This window comes from Cinclus cinclus, chromosome 1 (genome assembly GCF_963662255.1).
Source record: "Cinclus cinclus chromosome 1, bCinCin1.1, whole genome shotgun sequence".
In the NCBI taxonomy this organism is placed as follows: Eukaryota; Metazoa; Chordata; class Aves; order Passeriformes; family Cinclidae; genus Cinclus; species Cinclus cinclus.
In genome coordinates, this window is record NC_085046.1 from 121,030,606 (window position 1) to 121,053,602 (window position 22,997).

The window sequence follows — 22,997 nt, forward strand, 5'->3', positions numbered from 1 at the left end:
ACACCTGTCATCATTTCTCTTTTCAGCAGATATGACTAATGCAGCATAGAGAGGAGCATTGACATGGTAGACTAAATTCAGTGGCCTTTAATTTGGTCACATGGGTAACACTTAAGGCCAATCAGTTTGTTTGGATCATATGATGACCTGACTCTGGTTTGATCTACCTGCCTAAAAATGAAGATACAGACAAACATTTCTCTTTTTTACTTGTTTGATGCTGAGAAGTAGATCTTGATTATATCAATGCTAACATATGAGGGGCCAGCTTGCTTACAAATTTAGGTGTAGATAAGCTGTAAAAAACTTTTTAAACTGGAACAAATTGATTTCCCATCAGTTGAAGTCTCTGTGTTTCTATGCTATGAGACAAAACTCATGCACAATCAAGGCAGCCTATAAAGTGGATTTAGCACCTATCCTCTGAGAATTGGAATTCAGGGTTAGTTATTTTGGCTGTGGGATAAAAAAAGATTATTTTCCAAAGTTTCAAACCTTTAAAAGGTCCATCAGTAAGGCAGGGGATGCCTTGCAGCTACCTGACTCTCACCAATGTCTGGAGATGGAGCCTTGCATAAACTGCTTTTTCATCTATTCAAGAACAAATGAAATAAAGTGGATCTCACCTCTACTGTGTATTGCAAAACGGAATAGAGAATACAGAAACGTGTCAGTGCAGCATACAGCAAATGTCCTAATCTTCAGCTCCTTTGATTTCTTATCAGGATTGCTAATACCAATGTTTTTTCATCTGCTGGATTTTCTTAGCCTAGGGTACTGTTCTGAATATTTCAACAAGTTAGTCAGCAATAGAAAACATATTTCTACACCAGTGTTCAACAATGCTAGGGCAACAGAAGGATGTGCTACATCAGAGAAAGCAAATTGGAATCCAGTAAATGAGCAGTGTGGAATTGATAGGTCATACAAGCAAATAAACCAATGCAGGCAAACAGTGAAGTCCACAGGAGCAATTTTTCCCAAAGGTGAATAGGGAATAATTTCCTTGATGGGTTTTTTTGCTTGTTTATTTTTTGTTGTTGTTGTTTTTGGGTGTTTTTTTTTTTGTTTGTTTGTTTGTTTGGTTGGTTTTTTTAAATAAGTAATTTTATGGGTGCCAAAGGCATCATCAACTTCTTTGTTACAGATGAAAACTATCAGAGACATATCCCAAGAGTTAAAGGGAGAGGAAAACAGAAGATGAGGGGAATAAAATAGAAACGTTCATCAATTTGTTATGAAAAAACATAATCTATGTACCTGATTCTTTACAACAACAGGGAACAGATATAGCTCAGTGCATTATAATTACTGGGAGAAAGAGAACTCTTACATATCATACTTGGCTTTTAATGATGGTGATGATAACAGGAGATGCAAGATCCAAAAGTCAAATGTAATGAAATGTTTTGGAAAGGCTGTGAGGAGAAGCTCTTCTCAGTGTTGGAATTGTTTATAGGAACGAACCTTTAGCAAAAAGTGAATGAGCTCTTCTGGTAGATGGCATCTTCTGAGTGACCAATGCTACATTAGAGGGACCAATATATTGCTTAATTGGTTCCTATCACACATTCTCTTAGCAAATTAAACTCCTGAAAGAGTTTAACACACATTCATTCCTGTTTTTGAAACAGATTCACTGGGAGGACAAAGTAAACATGTCATTGCAATAAGTATATTCCCAGCTGGGGAGAAGGGAGTGCAGTGAATAAAAACTGACTGGGGACATTCTCTTGGGTTTATGTCCACATTTTCTATCAAAAGTTATTCTAGCTAAAAGAAATCACTGAAATATGTTATTTACTGATAATTTCTAATATTTCTTCTTCAGAAAATACCAATCTGCTAACTCCTTCACTGTCTCTAAAGTAACAGGTTAGTATCTATTTCTTACAAGCTCAGTACTACTATGGTCTTTTCAAATAGCACACATTTATTTGTTTGTGTTTTATTTTCTTCAGTTCAGGCTATCACCTGTGAAACCACAGTGGAACAACTGTGCCCATTTCAAAAACCAGCCTCGCACTGTCCAAGGTAAAATTCATAAAACGTTATTAATTTGAAGTGCTGCTCTATTTTCTGCCATTTTAAAATTGCTTTAAGTTATCTTAAGTTGTTGAGAAAGGTGACAACAGTAGCTGTAAAAATGAAGTAAAAAGTATTCCAGTGATATTTTAGTCTTTGGTCTCAGTAGAAGGCAAGGTAGGTAAAGATGATCTGCAGGATTTTTCTTTAGGAAAATCTCTTTTTCTTTTTACTAATTAAGATCCTGTTGCTAATCTTAGTGAAATCCTTACACTAAAGACTGAAATAAAGTGGATTTTTATTTTTCATTGTCTGTTATTATATATATGCATCTTAAGCAATGTACACTTTATTTCAATTTATTTACCTGTAAAACAGATACAATAGAAGGATAAAATTCAGATAATAATCATGGAAGTTACCTAGTTTTTGGGAGTTCTGGAGAAACTGGATTAAAAAAAAATAAAAAAAATATATCTGGTTAAGATAAGGTCTGGTCTGCAGGTTGGCTTTAAATATCTGTGCCATTTCTTTGAAGCCTGTGTTTTAACTCTTCGAAAGGCATCTGTACCGCAATATTTTGACAAAGGAATTTGGTAACAGTTTTTAAAACCATAGATGAGTCAAAGGTAAATACACCGTAGCATGATTTACCACAAATTAATCTGGAGATATCCACAGGATTACTTTCATAGCAATCCTACAGCCAACACAGGAAACTAGTACAAAGCCAAAACTGCTAGGAAAACATCCCTTCATGTAGCACTTGGGTCCATGGACTTTCTTGGTGTTTGGCAATGACTCCTGGATTTCTAGCTGGAAGAAGTGGAGAAGCAAGCTAATGAGTGGAACACAGGAACGGATGGCGACATTCTCAGTCTACTCTTTCTCTTTTATTCTTCGTTATTAAAAACTGAAGCTAGCTTAAATGAAGAGAAAAATAGGTTTTGTCATTAGGAGAATAAAAAAAGAAATAAAAGGTTAAAAACTTTGTTATTCTGATGTGTCAGCTTATGGAACTTCACAATGGCAGTGATTCATTCAAGTTTCTGTGCATACTCTTAATTCTGGAAATGAAGTCCTGGGAATTACAAGCAGTAATCAGCCATGGCACTGATTACACAACCTCATTTCCACCCTCTTGCTCCCAGCTTATAAATCAGCAGGTCTTCAACACTTCTGACAAAAATCTTTCCTGATTATTATCAGCATGTTTTAGTTACCCATCTGGCAAAACACTAGCATGCCCAAGTGATTTGACTTCCCAAATATTGATAGAGCTTGGATAGCATTTTAGAGAACACTTGCCCAGGGCTGTCTCATGTAGGCTGGTTCCATTTTTCAAATGAAGTAGCTCAGAGTAGACCTAGAGTCAGCTGATGGTTCTTGCTTGTAGCATATTTGCTTGTCAGCAAATAAGATGCTGATGCCTTCTGTACTGCTCTTAGCTTCCCACATGGTTATCCTGTGCATTTTGAAGCTATAGGAAACGTGAATCATAGAGAAAGTTTTTCTCAAATATTATCAAAATGCAGTTAATAAGGACAGTGTTTGTTTTAGTGGGCTTCTGACCTCCCAGAATCAGCTAGGAGTCTCACTACTTTCCTAGGGTTTTCATTCTAGCCATGTATGCTAATGCTCAGCTTCATTATAAGTTGCTAAATTGACTTGTGTCACCAGGTCATCAGTATCAAAGCAGATCCTAAGTCAGATCTGCCTCTTCTGAGAAGGTATCTGACTGTATTTTGGATAGGGCTCTTAGTATCAGATAAATTATAATGAAAGAATAATAAATTATAATAAAAATTAAAATGAACAGGCTGTCTTCTCACTGACTTTTCTACTTGCCTCACACATATTTTGAACAAGAACACCATCTGCTTATCCAAAGGAAAGAAGACCAGACTTGTTAAAGTATGATTTTAAACACTTCATTATCAACCTCAGCCCATCAGCAATGCTTTCACCTGTATGGTCAAAGCCTCAAAAACTGGCAGCTTTTAAATGGCATTGTGGACAGACAATCAACTTGATTTATACTTAATAATGTTGTCATTGAACATAATATATTCATCCTCTGATATTCTTCCTAACTATATGTGTTTTGTTTTGTTCTTTCAGGGTGTATTGTCCTCACAACTGTATGCAGGCAAATCCACACTACGCTCGTGTAATTGGTACACAAATTTATTCTGATGTAAGTATAGGGATTTACATTGTGTTATAAAATGAGATATAAAACTCTTATGAAAAAAGTGATAGAATATTAATATACAGTTTTCCTCCATATGATGGTATTTTTACACAATCTTTTCAAAAGTTATTTTTCAGAGGCTCCTATTCAAGTTAGCAGTAGTCAGATGCTGAAGATACGAGAAATTATTTGAAAATTCATTGTAGGATTCACTAGTCTCTGGACCCATAATTTAAATTTTTATCAAAATACCCACTGTTCAACATTAACAGTGTATACTTATCTAAACCCCTGCACTTTAGATCCTGATGCAACTGTAAGATCTGTCAGACTATACAAAAAAATTTCTCTTAAAATAAATGTCCAGAGTCTCCTTATTTTGAATATTTCTTATCTGTGTGGATAGCTAAGTATTTGCAACAGAGTTTTGATATATTTGTGTTAAGTATCTCACACTGTAATATTATTTTATCATACTTTTTTTTTGTCATTCTGTTTGCTGTCAACGTTTTTCCCCCGTCTTTTCTACAGCTTGTTTAGTTCTGAGGTGGGTAGAAAGTCTGAAAAGAGATTTCTAAATTATGTCCCTCCTTTGCCATGTCTCCTATGGCGAAGCCAGGATCTAGTGTCAGAGAAAGCAGTTTGTATTTTTGGCAGTAAGCTCTAGGGTTTATATGTCTTATGTATTTCATAAAGAGTAGTATGGCAACCAGCTGGATCAGATGATGATTTTCATTTTTACTGTCCAGTTATTTGAAATGTGTGAAAATAGTATGCAAATATTTACTCCTCAGCATATTAGAACTAACTGATGTCCATTAGATTACCTGAGTGTCCCATCCTAAAAACACTCTCGTTCATAAGAAGTGTCATGGGTGTGAATAGTATTTCCAGTTGAGAAAGGTAAATGATTTGTGAACCAGATCCTTAACATGTATAAAAGGGCCAGTGAAAATAGATTTCAATTCAAGGCCAGCTTGTGGAAGATGATTTTCTTTCAGCTTTGTGGTTTAAATGAAGGGCTACAGACAAAGTTTCCCAGTGAGTTAGAAGAGACTGTTGTAGGAGAAAAAAGACATGCTTGTGTTTAACTTTGACAGGAGTAAATCTCAGAATATGTATTTTTTTTTTGGCTGGAGAAGTCTCAGGTGACTCTAATTAGTGTTGTAGAAGTATACTTTTAAATTATTTTAGGTGTACTATCACATTATTTATCTCCATTATATAGAAATATGTGCAGCCATACTGCTTTTAGGAAGAAATGGACATAAATACAGATAAAATATCAGAGATGGGAGTCTTTTTATCAACTGCAGATGCTGTCAGGGTAGATATTTACACTAAAGGTGCTGTTCTAGATTGTATTTTTAGTAGTTTTTTGTACAAAGTATAGTGGTAAAAGAGATACCTATTTATCTTCAGAGCAGAATTCGTTTGAATTTTTTAGTGTGTCTACCTTTCTTCTTCCAGGTAGAGACCAACAAATAGCTTTTATCTAAAGAGTTTGATGGAGTTGTATAATTTTATACCATTTGAGGACTTTATTTGTACTAGCTTTTGTTTCAGTAACCATATATGGAAATATTCCCTGAAAGTTTTGCAAAAGTATTTCTAATTCTTTGCTATGGTAAAATATAGATATGATGTAGAAAGCTATTAAATAGTTCCATATTCCTATGATGGTATCATAAAGACACTTGTGGTTTAAATGCATTTGCAGAGTAATGCTATATTGTGGTAGATACTGGTGTTGTTGAGTATCTGTAGAAGGAAAATAATCAAGTTGGTATTCCGATCCTATGAGCTGCTAAAAATACAAATTTAGGAGTCTTCACAAGACAGAAATAAAGCACAGCCATATAATGCTGTATGAAGTGTTCAAACTAACTTAAAAATACTGCCTTATATATCCTTTGGAATTTCTTCATCAAAAGTAAAGAAACAAATCTTTGAAGTTTTCCAGAAAGTGACACAAGGCTGCTGATGGAAACCCCACATAATATGCTGAAATCTGTGATAGACATAGTGAAATCCTGTTTTGCTTAAATCAACAGGAGGCTTGCCCTAGTGGTTCAAGGAAGTGTGATGTGGATGACATATATATGAGCATATAGGAAATACTGTGGCATCACTACTGGAATCTGATTCTATTTAGATGAATGTCTTATAGTCTCATTCCAAGACAATGATAACTTCTTGAGAGATAATACTTTGTGAAAAAAAATCTGTATATGTTTATAAAAGCATATGCATCTATTCATACCTATCCCTACTAACTGATTCATAATTATGAATTTATTCTTGTTTAATTGTTCATTTATTCAGAAACTATGTGCGTTTGTTCTCCAGTTTCTTTTGGGATGTAGTGTCAGAATATCAGTTTATTTTCCGTCTGAAAATAGCTCTGAGCTACAAACCTCAGTTTTCTGACCTCTCCTTTCTCACATATTTCATTCAAGTGTCTTGTCTTCACCTTTGAAATGTTGTGCATTATCTCAGCCATACTTGATTGATTCAGTTGTGGTGCCAGCCCTAAGAACAGCCCCATCTTTTGCTGGAGATAGTTTCCAACAAGAAGTCAGCCTCCTCTGTCAAAGTCTCCATCCCTTGACTAGAAGCTTCCAAATGATGTTGGAACAGCCAGTGTCTTAGGCCCCCTCAAACGTAATTGTGAAGGCATATCCCTATCTTATGATGTAAAGGGTGTAGCATTTTGGTTATTATTATAGAGGTGAAAAAGCTGATCTTTCTTTTCCCCAATTGTACCTCTAGCCTTTTATTTTATATCCCCAATGGGAACTGGAAAAAAAAGTTACTGCTGTGTTATTGTACTAGGAATGAATAGAATGAATAGTATTCTTCTAGTTCTTCAGTGTAGTTAATTGCTTGTAAATATCATCTTTTATTTCTTCTGAATGTAATCCTGTATTGCAAAGGCCATTTTTCTCCCTGGGTATTTGAAACTACACATGATCTGTCTACTCTTTAGTTATTCCACAGTATGGATAAATAAGGGGTACTATAATCTTAACAATAAGGCATCTATTGTTGTTCAGGGTAGAACAAAAGTTTTGCAACCTTGGGAGGAGGAAGAGTACAGAGGAGTATAAATGGCATCCTTGCCGGCACGTTCAAAAACTGCACCCAGCAGTGTGGAAAGAAAAACTCTAAAGCATCTTTACAAAAGATTATTTGCATAAATGATGACAGATCTTTACTGCTTTAAATGTTGTAACATTAAAAGACAAACTATATATGAGTGAACCTGGCAACTTTTTTGCTTAGACTGAAAGTAGGAAAATAATTGCTATTTTAAATTCCTGATTTTATATAGCGCTGAGATTGAAAATGGTTATGATAACATATATAAATTATTCCAATTATAACTGAAAGAAATGCAGTTTCATTCTTCTGACAATTACTAAAATGCTGAAAGAGTAATAGAGTACTTCAAGTTTAAATCAATTATTTAAATTAACGTTATCAATGCTGTCACTGAGAAATCCTTCTGTGGATATGGTTTATTCCTCATGGATTCATGAGGGGAATTAGTGACCAGAAAATAGAGGTTTCAAGCAGCTCTAAGTGCTGTTAACTTCACAGAGAACTTTTATTTTAGACCTCTATCTTCTGTCTGATGCTCACATTATACCCACCATCTAATTAGCTTTTACTATTTAACGATGCCTGGACAAGAAAACTGTGATGCTCCCTTTAATAATGGATCATTTCACTGATGTTTGAGTTTTTGGCTGATATGTCCTTTTATTTTGAAAGACCGAAGAATTTAAACATGTTCCTCCTGAACTTTGAACTGAAATAGCATGAAATAAATGATTTTTGCATCATGGTGAAAGTGATCTGAAATATCTTTCTGAATTCCTATAAAATGGCCTAACTCCTAATGAAGCTGATTTAAATACTGTAAGACTAATAAAATTAGTCGTGCAATACATAGAATTATTTTATGTTTCCTAGACTTGGTTTAAATAACTTTATTTGTTTTCTTCTTAAGAATGTTGAAATAAAAGGATGAATGCAAAGCCATTCTTTTCCTTCACTCCTCAGATCTCCAGTATCTGCCGGGCAGCCGTGCATGCCGGTGTGGTCCGCAGCCAGGGCGGTTACGTTGATGTGATGCCAGTAGACAAAAGAAAGGTCTATGTTGCTTCCTTCCAAAATGGGATATATTCAGAAAGGTACAGAGCCCATTTGCAAAGGTTGTACTTTACTCTTGACCTCGATAAGGTTCACAGTCTTGCATCGTGTCTGTTTGTACGTGGGGCAGTGCTAGGAGCCAAACAAACAAGGCCACAAGGGTGATTTACAGAGCTTGTGTAACAGCAGCTGCAGTGACTTTGGAGAAGCTGTGGTAGTGGAGCTGCCTGCCTCCTCTAAGCTCATACAACATTACCCAGAAAAGCTGCTTATGAAATAAAGTAAACCTCTTTGCTGGTTCTGTTGCAACTAACACAGTATTTGATGAGAAAATTAATTTACTTCCTCAGGGATTCTTTAAAAATTACCGTTAATGATGTGGGCTCATTGATTTACATTATTGTTAACATAATATTAACAATTAATGATGAAATGTTCATTAGTGATTTACATGGTATCAAAACAGTGGTCTGAATCATATTTAATACTCACCAACATTAAAATTCACAACCATAGAAACAGCTTTTTATGTCCTTATTTTTTTAAATAGTTTGTTGTTAACAGTGTTTTTCTGAAACACATGGAGATGCTGTGAATGTTCATTAGTTGTATTGAGTGTATTTGTGTGATGCATTGTGTGATAACATATAGCTATATGTTGCTGATTAAATTTAATGCCTAAAAGCATTCGTTAGGTACTAAAGGGAGAAAGAGAAATTACTTTAAAAATGTTGTACCACTCTTTTTGTCCTGTAAAGCTGAGAATGTTTCTTGGACTAAAAATAATTGTTACCTAGCCAGACTATAGTCTTCCTGAGAAATTCCAGGGGAAAACACTCAAAAAGTTTCTGTAGAAAACTCAGAAGTAGGAAAATCTGGGGTGTTTATGTTATTTTTAATTTTGGGTAGGAGAATGTCTTCTCTCTTTCTCTCAGACCTGTCAACAAATCTGGAAGCTTTTAAAATAACAGATTTCCTTTGTGGAAATAGATGTGGAAATGGATGACTTATTTTTCATATTTTTTTTTATTTTTCTTTGTGATCATCCAGTTCCCTTAGAGTGCCTCATTCCCTTCAAGTGTCCTCACTGTCACTTTTGCTCTCCATATAAATCTTCTTGAGTAGAGAGACAGACAGGAAGAATGTTGTAAATTTAATCATAATTTATACTTTATATCTAATATACATATTTTTACTATCTATAAATACAAATTTTAAAATACGTATGAATACACATATATTTGCATATAAATCATCTTAGTAAAGTCTGGGAGGTCAGCAGTATGGAAAAGAGTCCCATGCAAGTTTTCTGTGAAGCAGAAGATGATGAATTCTAAAACTGTTGGGGCCAACCTGTTCCTTTGTGCCTTTCCTTGCTTCCACCTCCATTTCCTTTTCCTTCCCAGATAATCTTCATACAGAATTTGCTAAAGCTAAAACAATGGATCATTAAATAGGACATGCTGGTTTGACTTTTAAGGCAAAAATACTTATTCTATCAACATTTCATTGGAATTGGGTATTTTTGTTTCTTTTCTTTTGAAGCCAGATACATGTCAGTTCAGAAGGTATTCTGTTTGGTTTTATTAGACATTAGGTCTGTGTAGAATTCTATTTCTATTCATCATATAAGCAACTGACAAACATCTCCTGGGTCTGCAGGTCTGCAAGGTCTCTCCAAATAAAGTTGATAGAATAGTAAGCATAGGATGTATGTTTTCTCTATTTCAGAAACACTTTTTGTATTTTACCTCAGTTGTTTAAACCAGAAACCCTCATCACAAAGGATTATGTGATTTTTTTTTCATGTTGTATTTTGTTCTTATTAAGCAGTTTTGGGAAAAAAAATCTGAAATTATGTAGCTTTTATTTGTAGCAGTTTTAAAGAAATCCTAGATAGATAAATTAATAAGTTGTCAAAAGAAATGCTGCAGGATACTAGAATTGACAATTAAAAATTTTAAAAAACTGGTTTTGGAGTGTTATGGTCTTAAAAATAACATAAGAAATGTTTTTGTGTTTCAGTTTACAGAATCCTCCAGGAAGCAAGGCTTTCAGAGTATTTGCTGTTGTTTGAATCTAGCAAGTAAAACATAAAACAGGCAAGTGAAACTGGAGCACTTGGAAAAGATTAATACAGGCCATTTCTTGTGATTCCTAAAATTTGTATAAAGCTGTAACATTATTGTACAGACAATATATACTGCTTTCCACCAAAATTTTTAAATTACATATAAATCTTAATGAAAAAAATCTGTAAAAATAAACATGGGAGAAAAATTCATTTGAAAATCTATAATGATATATAACAGTACATCAAATCCTGTGTTAAATATTGCTATATTTTCTTAGCAGTTACTCCTATACAGTTAGTTCAAAGCTCAGAAATGTTCTTTGTTTTCTTCATCTGAATATATTATTATATGGTGCTTTATATATGCCACTAACAGTAACCTTAAAACCATACCAGAGGGAGGCCTAAGGTTTTATTTTCAATGTACATAAAATAAGTCATCCCAATATTTTGACAAAATAAATCATACCTTAAAGTAAAATAAAAACATATAACTTTTTGATGATTTAAAGTAGCTTTATCCAAGAAAGCATAAATGAAGAGCTAAATTTTTCTCAATTTCACATTATTCATAACAATTACAAACACCTATTTTGAAATAAAATGGGAAATATAAAATATAGGAAGAAGCCCTGGGTTATGCTAGCATGTTTTTAATATAAAAATATTCTTAAGAGACTGAGCCATTCATGTTTATTATTTTTAATATAGATTAATAAAATATTTATTGGATGCTACTAAGGTCTTTAGTTCAAATAACCATAATTCATTATGGCCCAGTCCTTCACAGATATTCCACTGTCTTGGGATGGGTGTGTGAAACAGGCATATATAATCCTGAAGGATCTGATAAACTCTTTGTATTGAAAAGTGCAGTAACCTGAAATTAAGGAATAAGCCTGCAGTTCTGCACAAGCCCATGCTTTATTTTTGCCATGTGATTCCTTCAATTTACCTAAATTTGGGTTCAGAAAAAAAGTAGAATTTAACACATGCAAAAATATTTGCAAAGTTATAGCCTTGAACTGTGCATGTTATCAATATGCTAAACATTAATATGGGAGTAAATGTTCAAAAAAACCAAAGAAAATAGTAACAAAGGCTAACCTTGCTCTTGTGACCTGGCAAATACTCCTGCAGGCCAGGAAGTATAGTGGTACGAAGCCCAGTGACAATTATGTCATTTGTTGCTTCACAATATTAAAGAATTCATTTATGGTGAACAGCTTGCTACAATAATTTTACCATATTATGGTATATGAAGAACATGTAGTGGTGATACTATGTTTCTTTCTATGAAAAGTATATTGGTGCTTTAAGACTGAAAAGCTGTTAAATGTTATTTTTGGTATATTTTGTTTCTGTTGTTGAATTTATTTCACTCCAAATTGTAAACTTATTCATAGTCTTCATATTTCAGAATACTATATTCTTCCTTCTCTTTTGCTACATGTACTACCTCATGTAGTTAGGCAAGCTTTGTTAGATTTTTTAATCTGTTTTGAATAAAATTAATTCACATTGTTTAAGCACCTTTCACTGCTTTTTTTTGTTTGGTTTTTTTTTGTTTGTTTTTGTTTTTTGTTTGTTTTTTGGTTTTGGTCATGATTCAAGGGAAAGAAATCAACCTAAATGCGTGTCTTTTTTTTTGTATTTCTGACCTAAACATTGCAAGCAGCCTTAGTCTGAGATTCTAAAAGTGTAATGGCAGTTTAGACACAAAACTTCCACTAATTGCATCAGAAGTCTTATGGATAAACCTCATTTTTTTCAAGTTTTGACCCGGGTCAAATCGATGAGGGAGACAAAGGGTCTTTTATGTATAACCCTATTTTTTTCTGCTAATGGTGGCCATTGAAAGAAGCTTTTATATAGATTTTGCAATACTGGCATTAACCGTTTTTAGGATTGAAACCAAAGTGTAAGTAAACTTTGATGAATAGACTGTGATGAATCTCCAAGTCAGTCAAAGGATTGGGATAGACTTGCACCACCTTTTCTTAAAAGCACCAAAGCACTAACACAGGAAGATCTTGCATACCTGCACTTGGGATTATCAGAACATAAAATGCAGTAAATCCACCCTTGAAATTAAGGGCACACATAACTACTGAGGGAGGTTTTCAAAACAAAACATTTGATTGCCTACAACTACACCTAGTTCAGGTAGGTGTGTCTAAGGAGTCCTGCATGGAAACACAATTGCCACACCAAATTCCTGCCCTATTTTTTTCTGATGCCTTTTTTTTCTTTTTTTTCTCTGGTGTATCTTTGCTTTCTCCTTTCTGTGAAGTTCCGCCTACACTTCCTGGAAGTTACTGTGCAATGGGACAGGGGTGGACCCTTGGGGGCATAACAATAAAATTTGTACTTGGTGGGAAGAGAAAGAGAGAGACCTCCAAAATTCAATGTGTGAATAATTGTTATGAGAAGCTCTACTAATCAACAGAGTGAAAAGAAGAAAGTTACTCACCACCCTTTCTCCTCACATATTCCATTGCCCAAATTTTTGGGGTTCTGTTGCTTTCCCACATGCAATTACTATCCTGTTCTTATCTAAGTATTCCAGCTAACACTTGCTTTTTGAGAAATTTTCTTCTGTATTTACTGTAAGTAATAAGTCATTGAGTAGATATTTCCAGAAAGTTGTAGAGTGGGAGCTACACTTTGGCATCTTTTTTCTGCAGCAGAAGCAAATGTAGGCCAGATGCTCACAGCTAATTCACACAAAGCCTGAAAGAATTTGATAACTTGGATAACTTAGGTGATGAAAAGAAATACAGAAAAGTCAGTTTTTAAATTCTGAAGAATGTTTGGTTAACTGAACAATTAAAAAATTGTGTTCTGAACTTGAAATTAAAACAAAGGATATTCAGTAAGAAAGTAAAGCTTATAAAATGCCATTCATAATATTTTCCTTTCTTCTCTGGGAAGACCTAGAAATAGCCAACAAGAATTATTACAACTTATATATACCAAAAATGTGTTAATACATTGATACTGTTAATATATTAATACACTAATACAGTTATAATATTTGCCATTTAAAATTTTTGAAATGGCTAAAATTCCAAGAAATGTTAGCCTGCTAAATACAGTAGGCCCTTAAAAACACATGTGAGGCAGCAAAGGGTACATATGGACTTTCTCCTGCGATCTTGTGGGGTGTTTTTCCATTAGGACTTGCTTCATGAGGAATGTTTTCCGAAGAAGTGCATAGGAATTATCTGGGGAGGAGTCAAGCATTTGTCGAGCGTAGGTTATTTCCCTAGTGAGCTGTTCAGTAAGGACCAGTTAATGCATTGCTCTGCTGTGCTGTGTCCTGTCCAGCCAAAGTAGCTGATCTCATAACTAAAGTGATGAACAGTGAAAGTGATAGCAGATAATTCTTTTAACAGTGGCTCACCATTTTGGGAGCTGTGGGAAGATACTTTGGCTTTGGGGAACTTGGGACATATAGTACTAATTGGACATAAACTAAGGAAACTTTAAAAACATTTCCTAAAATATGGATGCTGCGGAATTTTTATAAGAGCGTTCACAGACTTTGTTGTGTCTTGATTTCTGCAGAGGACAGTCTGATCAAAAAATTTTGCATAAAGTGATTTTGAAACCAAGCCTGAAACACAGTTTGTATAACCTATGTGTAAGTTTATAGTTTAACTGAAGAAATAGATTCAAGTTTTGTGTAAATGTCAAGAGTGTCAGGTGTCTATGTATTCTCAGTGGATTTGACAGAGGAAAATAACATCAGCTCTTTTTTTTTCATGTATAGATATGTTCAGAACGATGCAGGATGCTTTCATATGGCAGAGATGTAACCAAGTTACTCACATTAATAGTGTCTTCTGTGTGGCAATTGCTTTTGAAGTATGTTTTGAATTTTGTTTAAAAGCCAGATAACCCAGATTCCTGTGAATACACAAGGGAGGGTTTCTTTTCTGCAATTTCTGTAGTCATACAAAGGGCAAGATATAGAAACATAAATATTTGGAAGTTAAAAATATTATTTATACAGTACAATATTCTGTTCAGAAATGTATATAAATACTGTATGAAATACTGTACTGTCACACTTCTATGGCTTAAGGGGTTTTATAGCATCTGTGGAACTCTAGGGAATTTTACAAAGAGTGAAAAGCCTGAAGATTGTTGTTTCATTCAGTGTATAATATACATCTTAGCTTTAGATATACAAATAATATACACACTTAAACACGCAGAAAACTGCATCTGATTTTATAAAGACATGCCTTGTGACTATGGGAAAGGAAGCCATGCCGTCAGTCTTAGCTTTAGCCTGTCTTTGCTGTCAGAAATAAATGATGGAAATAGTAATTTACATATGGTCATTATTTTGTTATTGATATTATTGTTAGTAAAGCAGAAGTCCTTGACACGACAAGTGAAAACACAATAAAATGTGATTCCTGCTCCATGTTAGCACATGTGACACCTGAAATTTGTTATCAGCTGTTCAATGATCTGTGCTGTCTTTCTCATCTTAGCCAGTTTGCTGGGAGACAGATGTGCACATCATTAAAACATCATAACATCTTGTAGAAAGTGCTAATAATGAGTGTTAAATATTCAGAAGCTAGCAAAGCCCCCAGTCAGATCAGCTTGGTATGATAAGGCACAGGAAAATATAAGAGATGGAAGGAGGAAAGTCAAGAACATGCAACCAAAATGGCCATGATGCTCCTGTGTGTTTCTATCTGCATTGATTACTGCTGTAATCACCCCAGTTATTCATCCCAATATCTGCCCCAGTGCTCTATCCAATATTGGTTTTATCTTTGCTAACAATGGGATTAGTCTCTGAGGGTTGGCAGCAAAAGGATTGGTTGAAAACTGAGATATGCTGGCCAAACAACATCATGTCTTAGGCACACAAAAGAATTCAGTTGCCAATATCAGTAACTCTTGGGCTTTTAAATCTCCAAATTTATTAATAAGCATAAGTGTTTATAACAATGTTATCAATAATCTTGAAGTTTATCTTGAAATTTATTTAATGTAAAGTCTGGTTATGCAGTTTAAAAAAAAATATGTGCTTGCAGTTATTTCTGAAGGATTGAATGAAGGATTTTCTGTGACAAAATCTGTATTAAGAGTATGATCTCAGAATAAATACACGAACTTGCTCACATATCTGCAAGCCAAGAAAGTTAGAAGACTTTTTAGTAATACTAATTACTTTTAGGATCCTTAAGAAATTAAAAGTGCTAGGAGGTAGTAGAACTTCCAAACAATCTACACAGTTTGAAAAACAAGTGCATCAGTAATTATTCAGTTAGGCTTGTTTATATGCAGTGTAAATAGCAAGCTGATTCTGACTTATAAATTGCTGCTACTGTACATCCCAAAGATAAATTGGAAACAGTTGCTAAATAAATCTCCCTGTAGTCAGTTTAATCTTCATTCTGTATTTATCTGTTGAAATCCATCTGTTTCTTGTTGGTGGTTGTTTGCCTGCTGATGAACATGTCCTTTGAATAAGTATTTCATTGTGTCAGAACAACTGCAAGACCTTTGAGGCTGTGGGCTGCAGTGAACACAGAAACAGAGCAATCGTTTTATGCAAAAGGACTTAGTCTCATATTTTGGATTTAGCTCAGTTCAGTACACAAAGAAGTGCATTGTATGAATTGATTTAGTGCTTACTATACAGGATGTGATAGTCCTATTCCAGAATATCTGTAAAACTGAGACAAGGAATAATTTTGTGAAACACTCTGAGCCCTTCTCTCATCCAATAAGAGCTGCAGGGTAAAGTAAATAGGTTTACCTTTTTAAATAACAGGAATATCTGAGCAGATGATTTTGGTGGCTTATTAATAAATGCCCTTCTGCCAGTGATTGAGGGTTTAATTTGGTTACTTCTTCTTCTAAAGCATTTTAAAGCAGTTTTCTAAAGTTACAAGGCAATCAGTTTCTAATTTGTTATTGTAATATGTAAAATTTGTCCTAGAAATAAGGAAGTCACACCTTGACTGAGATGCGCTGTTGCATCTACTGCACAAGAAAAGTATTGATCTTTCTTTTCTGCTGATGCTTCAATTCAACTTGTAGTTTTCATGTGTTGGAGAAGTACAGTCCAATCAAAATACCTAAATGTAATACATATAATGTGAGCAAAAACATCTCTAGCAAAGTCTCTCAGAAGACATTAGGCTCTTCTTTATCTCACATCAATACAGCACCCAAACAGTAACTCAGAACCACTTGTATGAAAATGTCACTCTACAACTCCTGAGAAGTCTGAGATTCCAACCCAGCTTCTTATTTAACAAAAGTCAAAGGCATGGGAAATGTTTAACAGGAAGGGTGAGATAAATTCACAGTAAAAGCTAGAATAGATGAGATATCAGATAATATGAGAAATGCCTCTTAAGAAAAGCAGGGCACTTTGATGTATTAGGAGATGAACTGATCTGCTTGTATCAGATGATTCATGAGTAGAACTGGTAGATGCTACTATAAAACAAAGAGTAAATTGATCTCAAGGCCTGTCTGTTTACTATATAAACTAAATAACCTTTAAGTAACATCTCAAAGCTCATTGGATTTAATTGGTTTGTAAAATTAGGCAAATACTGAGGTCGGGGGGCTGAGAATGAGAATTTTTCTGGAGTTTGACTGCTAGGGGGATAAGAACTTGGTGAGGTATACTGATGAACAAAAATCCAATGTAAATATTCAAGTTCACTCACAAGTACTCAAACTCTCAGAAAACTGTTTTCCCGTGAGCTTTATTATTTCTGCCAACAAAACACTTAAATAGTTATCCATTTGAGTTACATTTCCCTGTTTTCTAGCATTGGCAGAAGAAATTGATTTGCAGTTAGTTTTAACAAAGGTGGGTCTGAAATCATTCAGTGATATCTGTAAGATGAAAAAAGAAATATCCCTCATTGTATTTCAGAAATACTTCTTTATATCTTGAAACTGGTTATAATATTGAGCTACAGCTCTCAGTGTTCTCCAATGAAATAAAGACTATTGTGGATCTTCCACCTTTCAAAACTATTCTAAGAGTCAGGGGGTGATGAATGCTCAAGATGGGATGGAGAGTTGTTTTATAATTTTGCCATAACAGGTTTCCCAAATTGTTTAGATTAGTTAGTAAGTACATCTTCATGTCTTATAAACTGAACAGCCTCTTAATTTCTAGAGTTAGGTATTTAATTATTTGAATTTGTAGATATAGAGGTGACAACCTGTAATTTTATTTTAAATAATTTACAAGACTTAAAACTGAAGTTATATGCCTGTCGTCTGTTCAACTCCTCTCTTTACTTGCTCTGTCTTTAGTTCACCATGTATCTCTGTCAGTTTGGTCAGTGGCACTCTCCTGACACATGTATTTCTGGGCAGCAGTGTGTTAGGAGTAAAAAATCCATAGAAATATGCATTGGTAAAAAGTTATAAATATTGTAATAATATGTGGGTTATCCTCACAGTGCAAGGAAAGTAATCTGCTTATGTGGAATGCAGCTAGTTTCTCCCAAAAGCCAGTGTAAAGGAAATAGCATCTTTCAACCAAGTGACTAACTGATACGTGTTAGTGAAGGACTTAATCAGTAAAACTTCTGGGATTGACCCCGGCGTTACAAAAAGTATCTGCACAGCTGAAGTTGCTACCCAACTCTCATGACTCTTGCCTAGTGACAGAAGTGACTGTGAAATAGAGGCAGTGTCTCTCCTCCCACCTAACCCAGCTGCTTTGTATCTCAGCAAGAGCATAAATGCCTCTTTTCCTTCCTAGTCAAAGGTGGGAGTTTCAAAAGAAGAGAAAATCTTGACAGGATATCTGTGGTGATATTGCTCTTCACAGCAGGGCTAGAGGGATGGCAGACTCCTTGCAGGGCTCTGTCACTGGAAATGCTCATGTGAAATCACAGAGAGAGGAAGAGAGGGAGGGAGGGAAGGAGTCCTGCCATAGCAGGAGCATCTACAAGGAAGATAACAAGGGCATCATCAGTATTCTAATAACAATGTCAACAGACAGTTTTGAGCACTAGCAAATTTAGCAAAAAGTATTATGAAGCAACTAAGCTCTGTATTGCTAGATATAATGGTGTAAATTTGATAAATGAGAAATCAGATTATCTTCTTAGTTAAACTTGTGTAAGTCATTTGACAGAATAATCACACCAATATCTGTGATGATCCTCAAAAACTCGATTAAGGGTAGCTTTTCTTTTAATAATAATAATAATAATAACAATATTGCTTCAGTTGTTAAAAAATCATGCCATCATAAAATTTTGGCTATGTTGGTGTTTCAAATGCTTTTAGTGGAAGAAGGGTCAACATTGTCTCTTCTGAATAATGTCTTATGTTGGTATTTGGTGCTTTCACATGAAGAGACTTTTATAAAAAGGTAGCTAATCCACTTCATTGGGACATTCAAGTGGAGCATGATAATGGAATCACAGAATGACTGAGGTGGAAAGGTACCTCTTGAGATCATCCAGTTCAGCCGTCCTGCTCAAGCAGGGTCACCTAGAGCTGGTTTCCCAGAACCATGTCCAGACACTTTTTGAGTGTCTCCAAGGATGGGGACTCCACAGCCTCCCTGGGCACCCTGTGCCAGTGCTCAGTCATCCTCACAGTAAAAACTTGTTTACTGATATTCAGAGGAAACCTCTGTTTCAGTGCCCGTTAACTCTGATCCTGTCATGAGCACCACTGAAAACAACCTTGTTCTGTCCTCTTTTCATCCTCCCTTCAGGTATTTGTATACACTGACAAGATCCTTCCGAGCCTTCTCTTCTCCAGGCTGAACAGTCCCAGGTCTCTCAGCTATTCCTCACTGGAGAGAAGATTCACTGCCTTAATATCTGTGTGGCCTCTTGTTGGATTCTCTTTATTGTGTCCATGTCTCTCCTATGACAAGTAGCCCAGAACTGGCCCCATCACTCCAGGTGGGGCTTCTCCACAGCTGAGTAGAGAGTCAGGACCACTTCCCCCCATCTGCTGGCAGCACTCCTCCTAATGCAGGAGGAGGAACCATTAGCCTTCTTTGCTACCAGGGCACACTGCTGGCTCATGTCCCACTTGGTGTCCACCAGAGCACCCAGGTTCTCTTCTTCAAAGCTGCTTTCCAACTGGGTGTTCCCCAATATATACCAGGGCACAGAGCTGTTCCACTTTGGTTGTAGGACTATGAAGTATGACCTGGAATTTCAGCCACTCCTTCCAGTTTGTGTCATCAGCAAACTCACTGAGAATATGCTGTCCCCCCTCATCTAGATTGTTAAGGAAGATGTTAAGCAGGCTCAGACTCAGTACAGTTGCTTGGGGAACACTGGCCTCCAGTGAGACTTTATGCCACTTATTGTGACTCTCTGGTTCCTGCTATTCATCCAGGTTTTAATCTACCTCACTCTCTGCTCATCAGGGCCATGATTCATTAAGCTTCTCTGCAAGGGTCTTAAGGGAAACAGTGTTGATCTATTGACAGAAAATATCCTCTTTATGCCTTGCCTCTAGTGCTTTTTACCAGTCTGCTATTAATCTGCCCAACCAGTGGCTGCAGGATCAGGAAATTTAATGCATGGATTAGTAGGGATTAGTTGATGCTTTTCATTCTTTAGGTGGGGGCAGTCTACAGACACTGGCAAACACTATTCTTAATGTTCTATATATATATATATATATATATAAATATATATATACATGCAGTCATATTTTCACATTATTAAAAAAAAAAAAACAAAATCTTTTCAGTCTCATCATATGTCTCTTCAAAATGGATGTTTTGAATCTATGACTTTCATCTAGTTCTAAACAGTGTCCCAGATTTCTACTGTCAGGAGCCCAAAATACCCACCTCAGAACATGTCCTTTACAAAATGGAACAGTAGGCTGAAAGTGATGACAACTTTTGCTATTTCAGGTGTCTGTTACTCAGTCTTGTAATCACTGACAGATATATTCCAATTTAAAGTGTTGTGTCAGTCTACTCATGCCTATTTGCATCCTCTAAAGGCATAATTCAGAAGGCAATATAAGTTGTCTTCAGAAGACAATGTAAGTTGGGAAGTGTTGCAGTACCATGAGATGAGACAAAACTGTAAAAAGCAATTTTTTTTCCTACATTTTATCCATAAACTAAGCAGAGAGATTTATGTGATGAACAAACTGATTTAAAAAAAAATGTTATTTGTCCGATTTCACCGGAGCAGCTCTATGGGGAGCAGAGGAAATGAAGCACTTTGGTTTAGAAATGTTTGACGAAGTAGCAGGAATTATAGAACATTCAAAACAGGATGAAATTATTTCAGAGAGAAAAAAAATACTAACAAAGAAGTGTACAGATTATTCTAAATATTTTGCTTCGCTATTGCATAAGAATAACTGACTCTCATTTTATTTCTAACAGCCTGAGTAGAAGTGTTTATAATTTCATGAGGAGGCTTGACCTTAGATCTCTCCCCTTTCTCTCCACTACACACATTTCCTCAACAGTCTTAACCCCATATGTCTTTTTGGGGTGCTTTGCTATGATCCAGTGGGGTGTATCTCTCTGTATGCCAGCTTTTTTGCACAGCAAGCCGACTAATCTTGTTACACTCTACTACTGTGAATAATAATGGCATAGAAAGACACAGGAAGATGCTTTTCCAAGCAAAGTACAATTTACTTCAGCCTAAGGAATGAAACGGGAATGGTCTCATTGCAAGAGGCTTTCCTGCTGCAGACAAGCCTTGAGCTTCCCTGCCTTCTCTTATGGGGCTGGTCTCAAACTTGGGATGCCAAATTTGGAGATTAAGTTACAGTTCTTTTGGCTTTCAGGCAATCTCTGCGCTTGACATAGCTGACAGCTCCTTTGATCTCTTTCTGCCAGGGTATAAATGCCCTAGCATGATGAACAGGATTTATTGGTTTAAAGGACACAGATTTAGTAAAAAAAACCAGGATCAGCGAACTTTACTGTCATGTGGAAGAAACAACTGCCTGTAATGGCCCATTGTCCCAGCTGTCTTTGAGCTGCATAGCTGAAACTTTTCTAGCCCTGAAGCTTTTGCTTCATTTTCCACTTTGGCAAACAATTTTAGTCAAGAAAAACAACACCAACATTTTTTCACAGTGGTTTTTAAAAGCTCAAGCCAAATTTTCAGCTGGTGTCAATCAGGCCAATGATCTTGACTTCAAGGAAAATCTGCTTATCTACATGAGCTGATGTTATAATTTAGAATTCTAAAGCTACAGCCTTCAAAAACTCACAGAAAATAAACATTGGCAAAGCTTTTTAAAAGGACATCTAAATTGGTTCCATAGTTTGTCACCTCCATAAATTTATATAATAGAGCTTGCATGATTTCCTGTTCCCCGACTCATTTCCTGGTCAATAACACTAAATGGTAATGCAGGGAACAAACAAAACTCTTTATTTTTAAAAAGTTACTGCTATTGAAATAAACAAACAACTGGTTATTATTTATTTATTATTAAAAATATATAACAAATAACTGGTTATTATTAATAAATAAATAATTGGTTTCATTAAAAACTGGTTATACAATGGAGTATATCTCTTCCAGCATGAAAGTTTCAGGAAGTAAAGCAGGAGACAATTATATTTGCTGTGTGGAGGGGACAGCACACAACCTATTTATGCAAGCTGAATTCAGAGCCAGAGTTTAAGCTAAGCACAGTGAAAATAATTGGTAACATTAAAAGCCAGGTGTTTAGAGCAGTCTCATACAAACTAAGAGGTACTTCTTTTTATAGGTGTGTCCTGGTGAGCCAGTTCTAGATGATCATTTGCCAGGCTCTAAAATGTTCCAAATCCCATGGGAGTACTCTGAATTCTTTTCTCTGCATCTAGTGAATATTTAGGGGGACGGAACAAGAACCTCTTTGAATTAGTTTTGTGGATTTAATCTTTGCTATTATTTGGTGGAATATAGATTGCATCTTGTGAATATGTATGATATTGCAGAACCCAAACCTCTCTTCCTTAGCATTGCTTCAGGAACTTTCAGAGGGAAAAATACACACACCTCTTGTTTTCTATCAATCAGGACAAAAATCTCATCATTCAAAGGGTCCAAATTGAACCTGAATGAAGTAACAATGGTGGGTTTTTATTTAATAGGTACACATATGGTACTCATATATATGTTTGTTTTTACATAACCTGTACCTTTGCAGACAAATTTTCTAAAAACCTGATTTCTTGAGTAAAAGGTTAGAAACTACAAGTAGGTAGGTACATAAAATGAGAGTAAAACAATACTTAATGCACCTAGTCCATTCATAAATCTGTCCCTTGTAGAAGGCACTGGATAAGATCAGAGATATTTTGAAAACCTAACCATTTTAGTATGTGATTCTTGGGAAAAATAGGTACCAAATTATGAACATATTTAAGAACATATTTAAACTACATTATGAAACAATGTGACAGTCATCTTTTTTCTTGTTTGCTTCTATCAGTCTTTGCAAACTGGTGTGTGAATATATATATTACATATACATATACATATACATATACATATACATATACATATACATATACATTTATATGTA

The 22,997-nt window shown here is 35.3% G+C and overlaps 1 protein-coding gene across 1 annotated transcript in view; it reads left to right on the top strand.

Annotated features, from left to right (window-relative positions):
• Positions 1–10,454, top strand: part of CRISPLD1 (cysteine rich secretory protein LCCL domain containing 1) — a 34,794-nt gene extending 24,340 nt beyond the window's left edge. Inside the window, exons 10-14 of the mRNA XM_062502485.1 lie at positions 1,832–1,875; positions 1,962–2,034; positions 4,147–4,222; positions 8,288–8,418; positions 10,403–10,454. Coding sequence (XP_062358469.1) covers positions 1,832–1,875; positions 1,962–2,034; positions 4,147–4,222; positions 8,288–8,418; positions 10,403–10,454 — 376 coding nt within the window. The remainder of the gene's footprint in view (positions 1–1,831; positions 1,876–1,961; positions 2,035–4,146; positions 4,223–8,287; positions 8,419–10,402) is intronic.
• Positions 10,455–22,997: the final 12,543 nt, after the last annotated feature.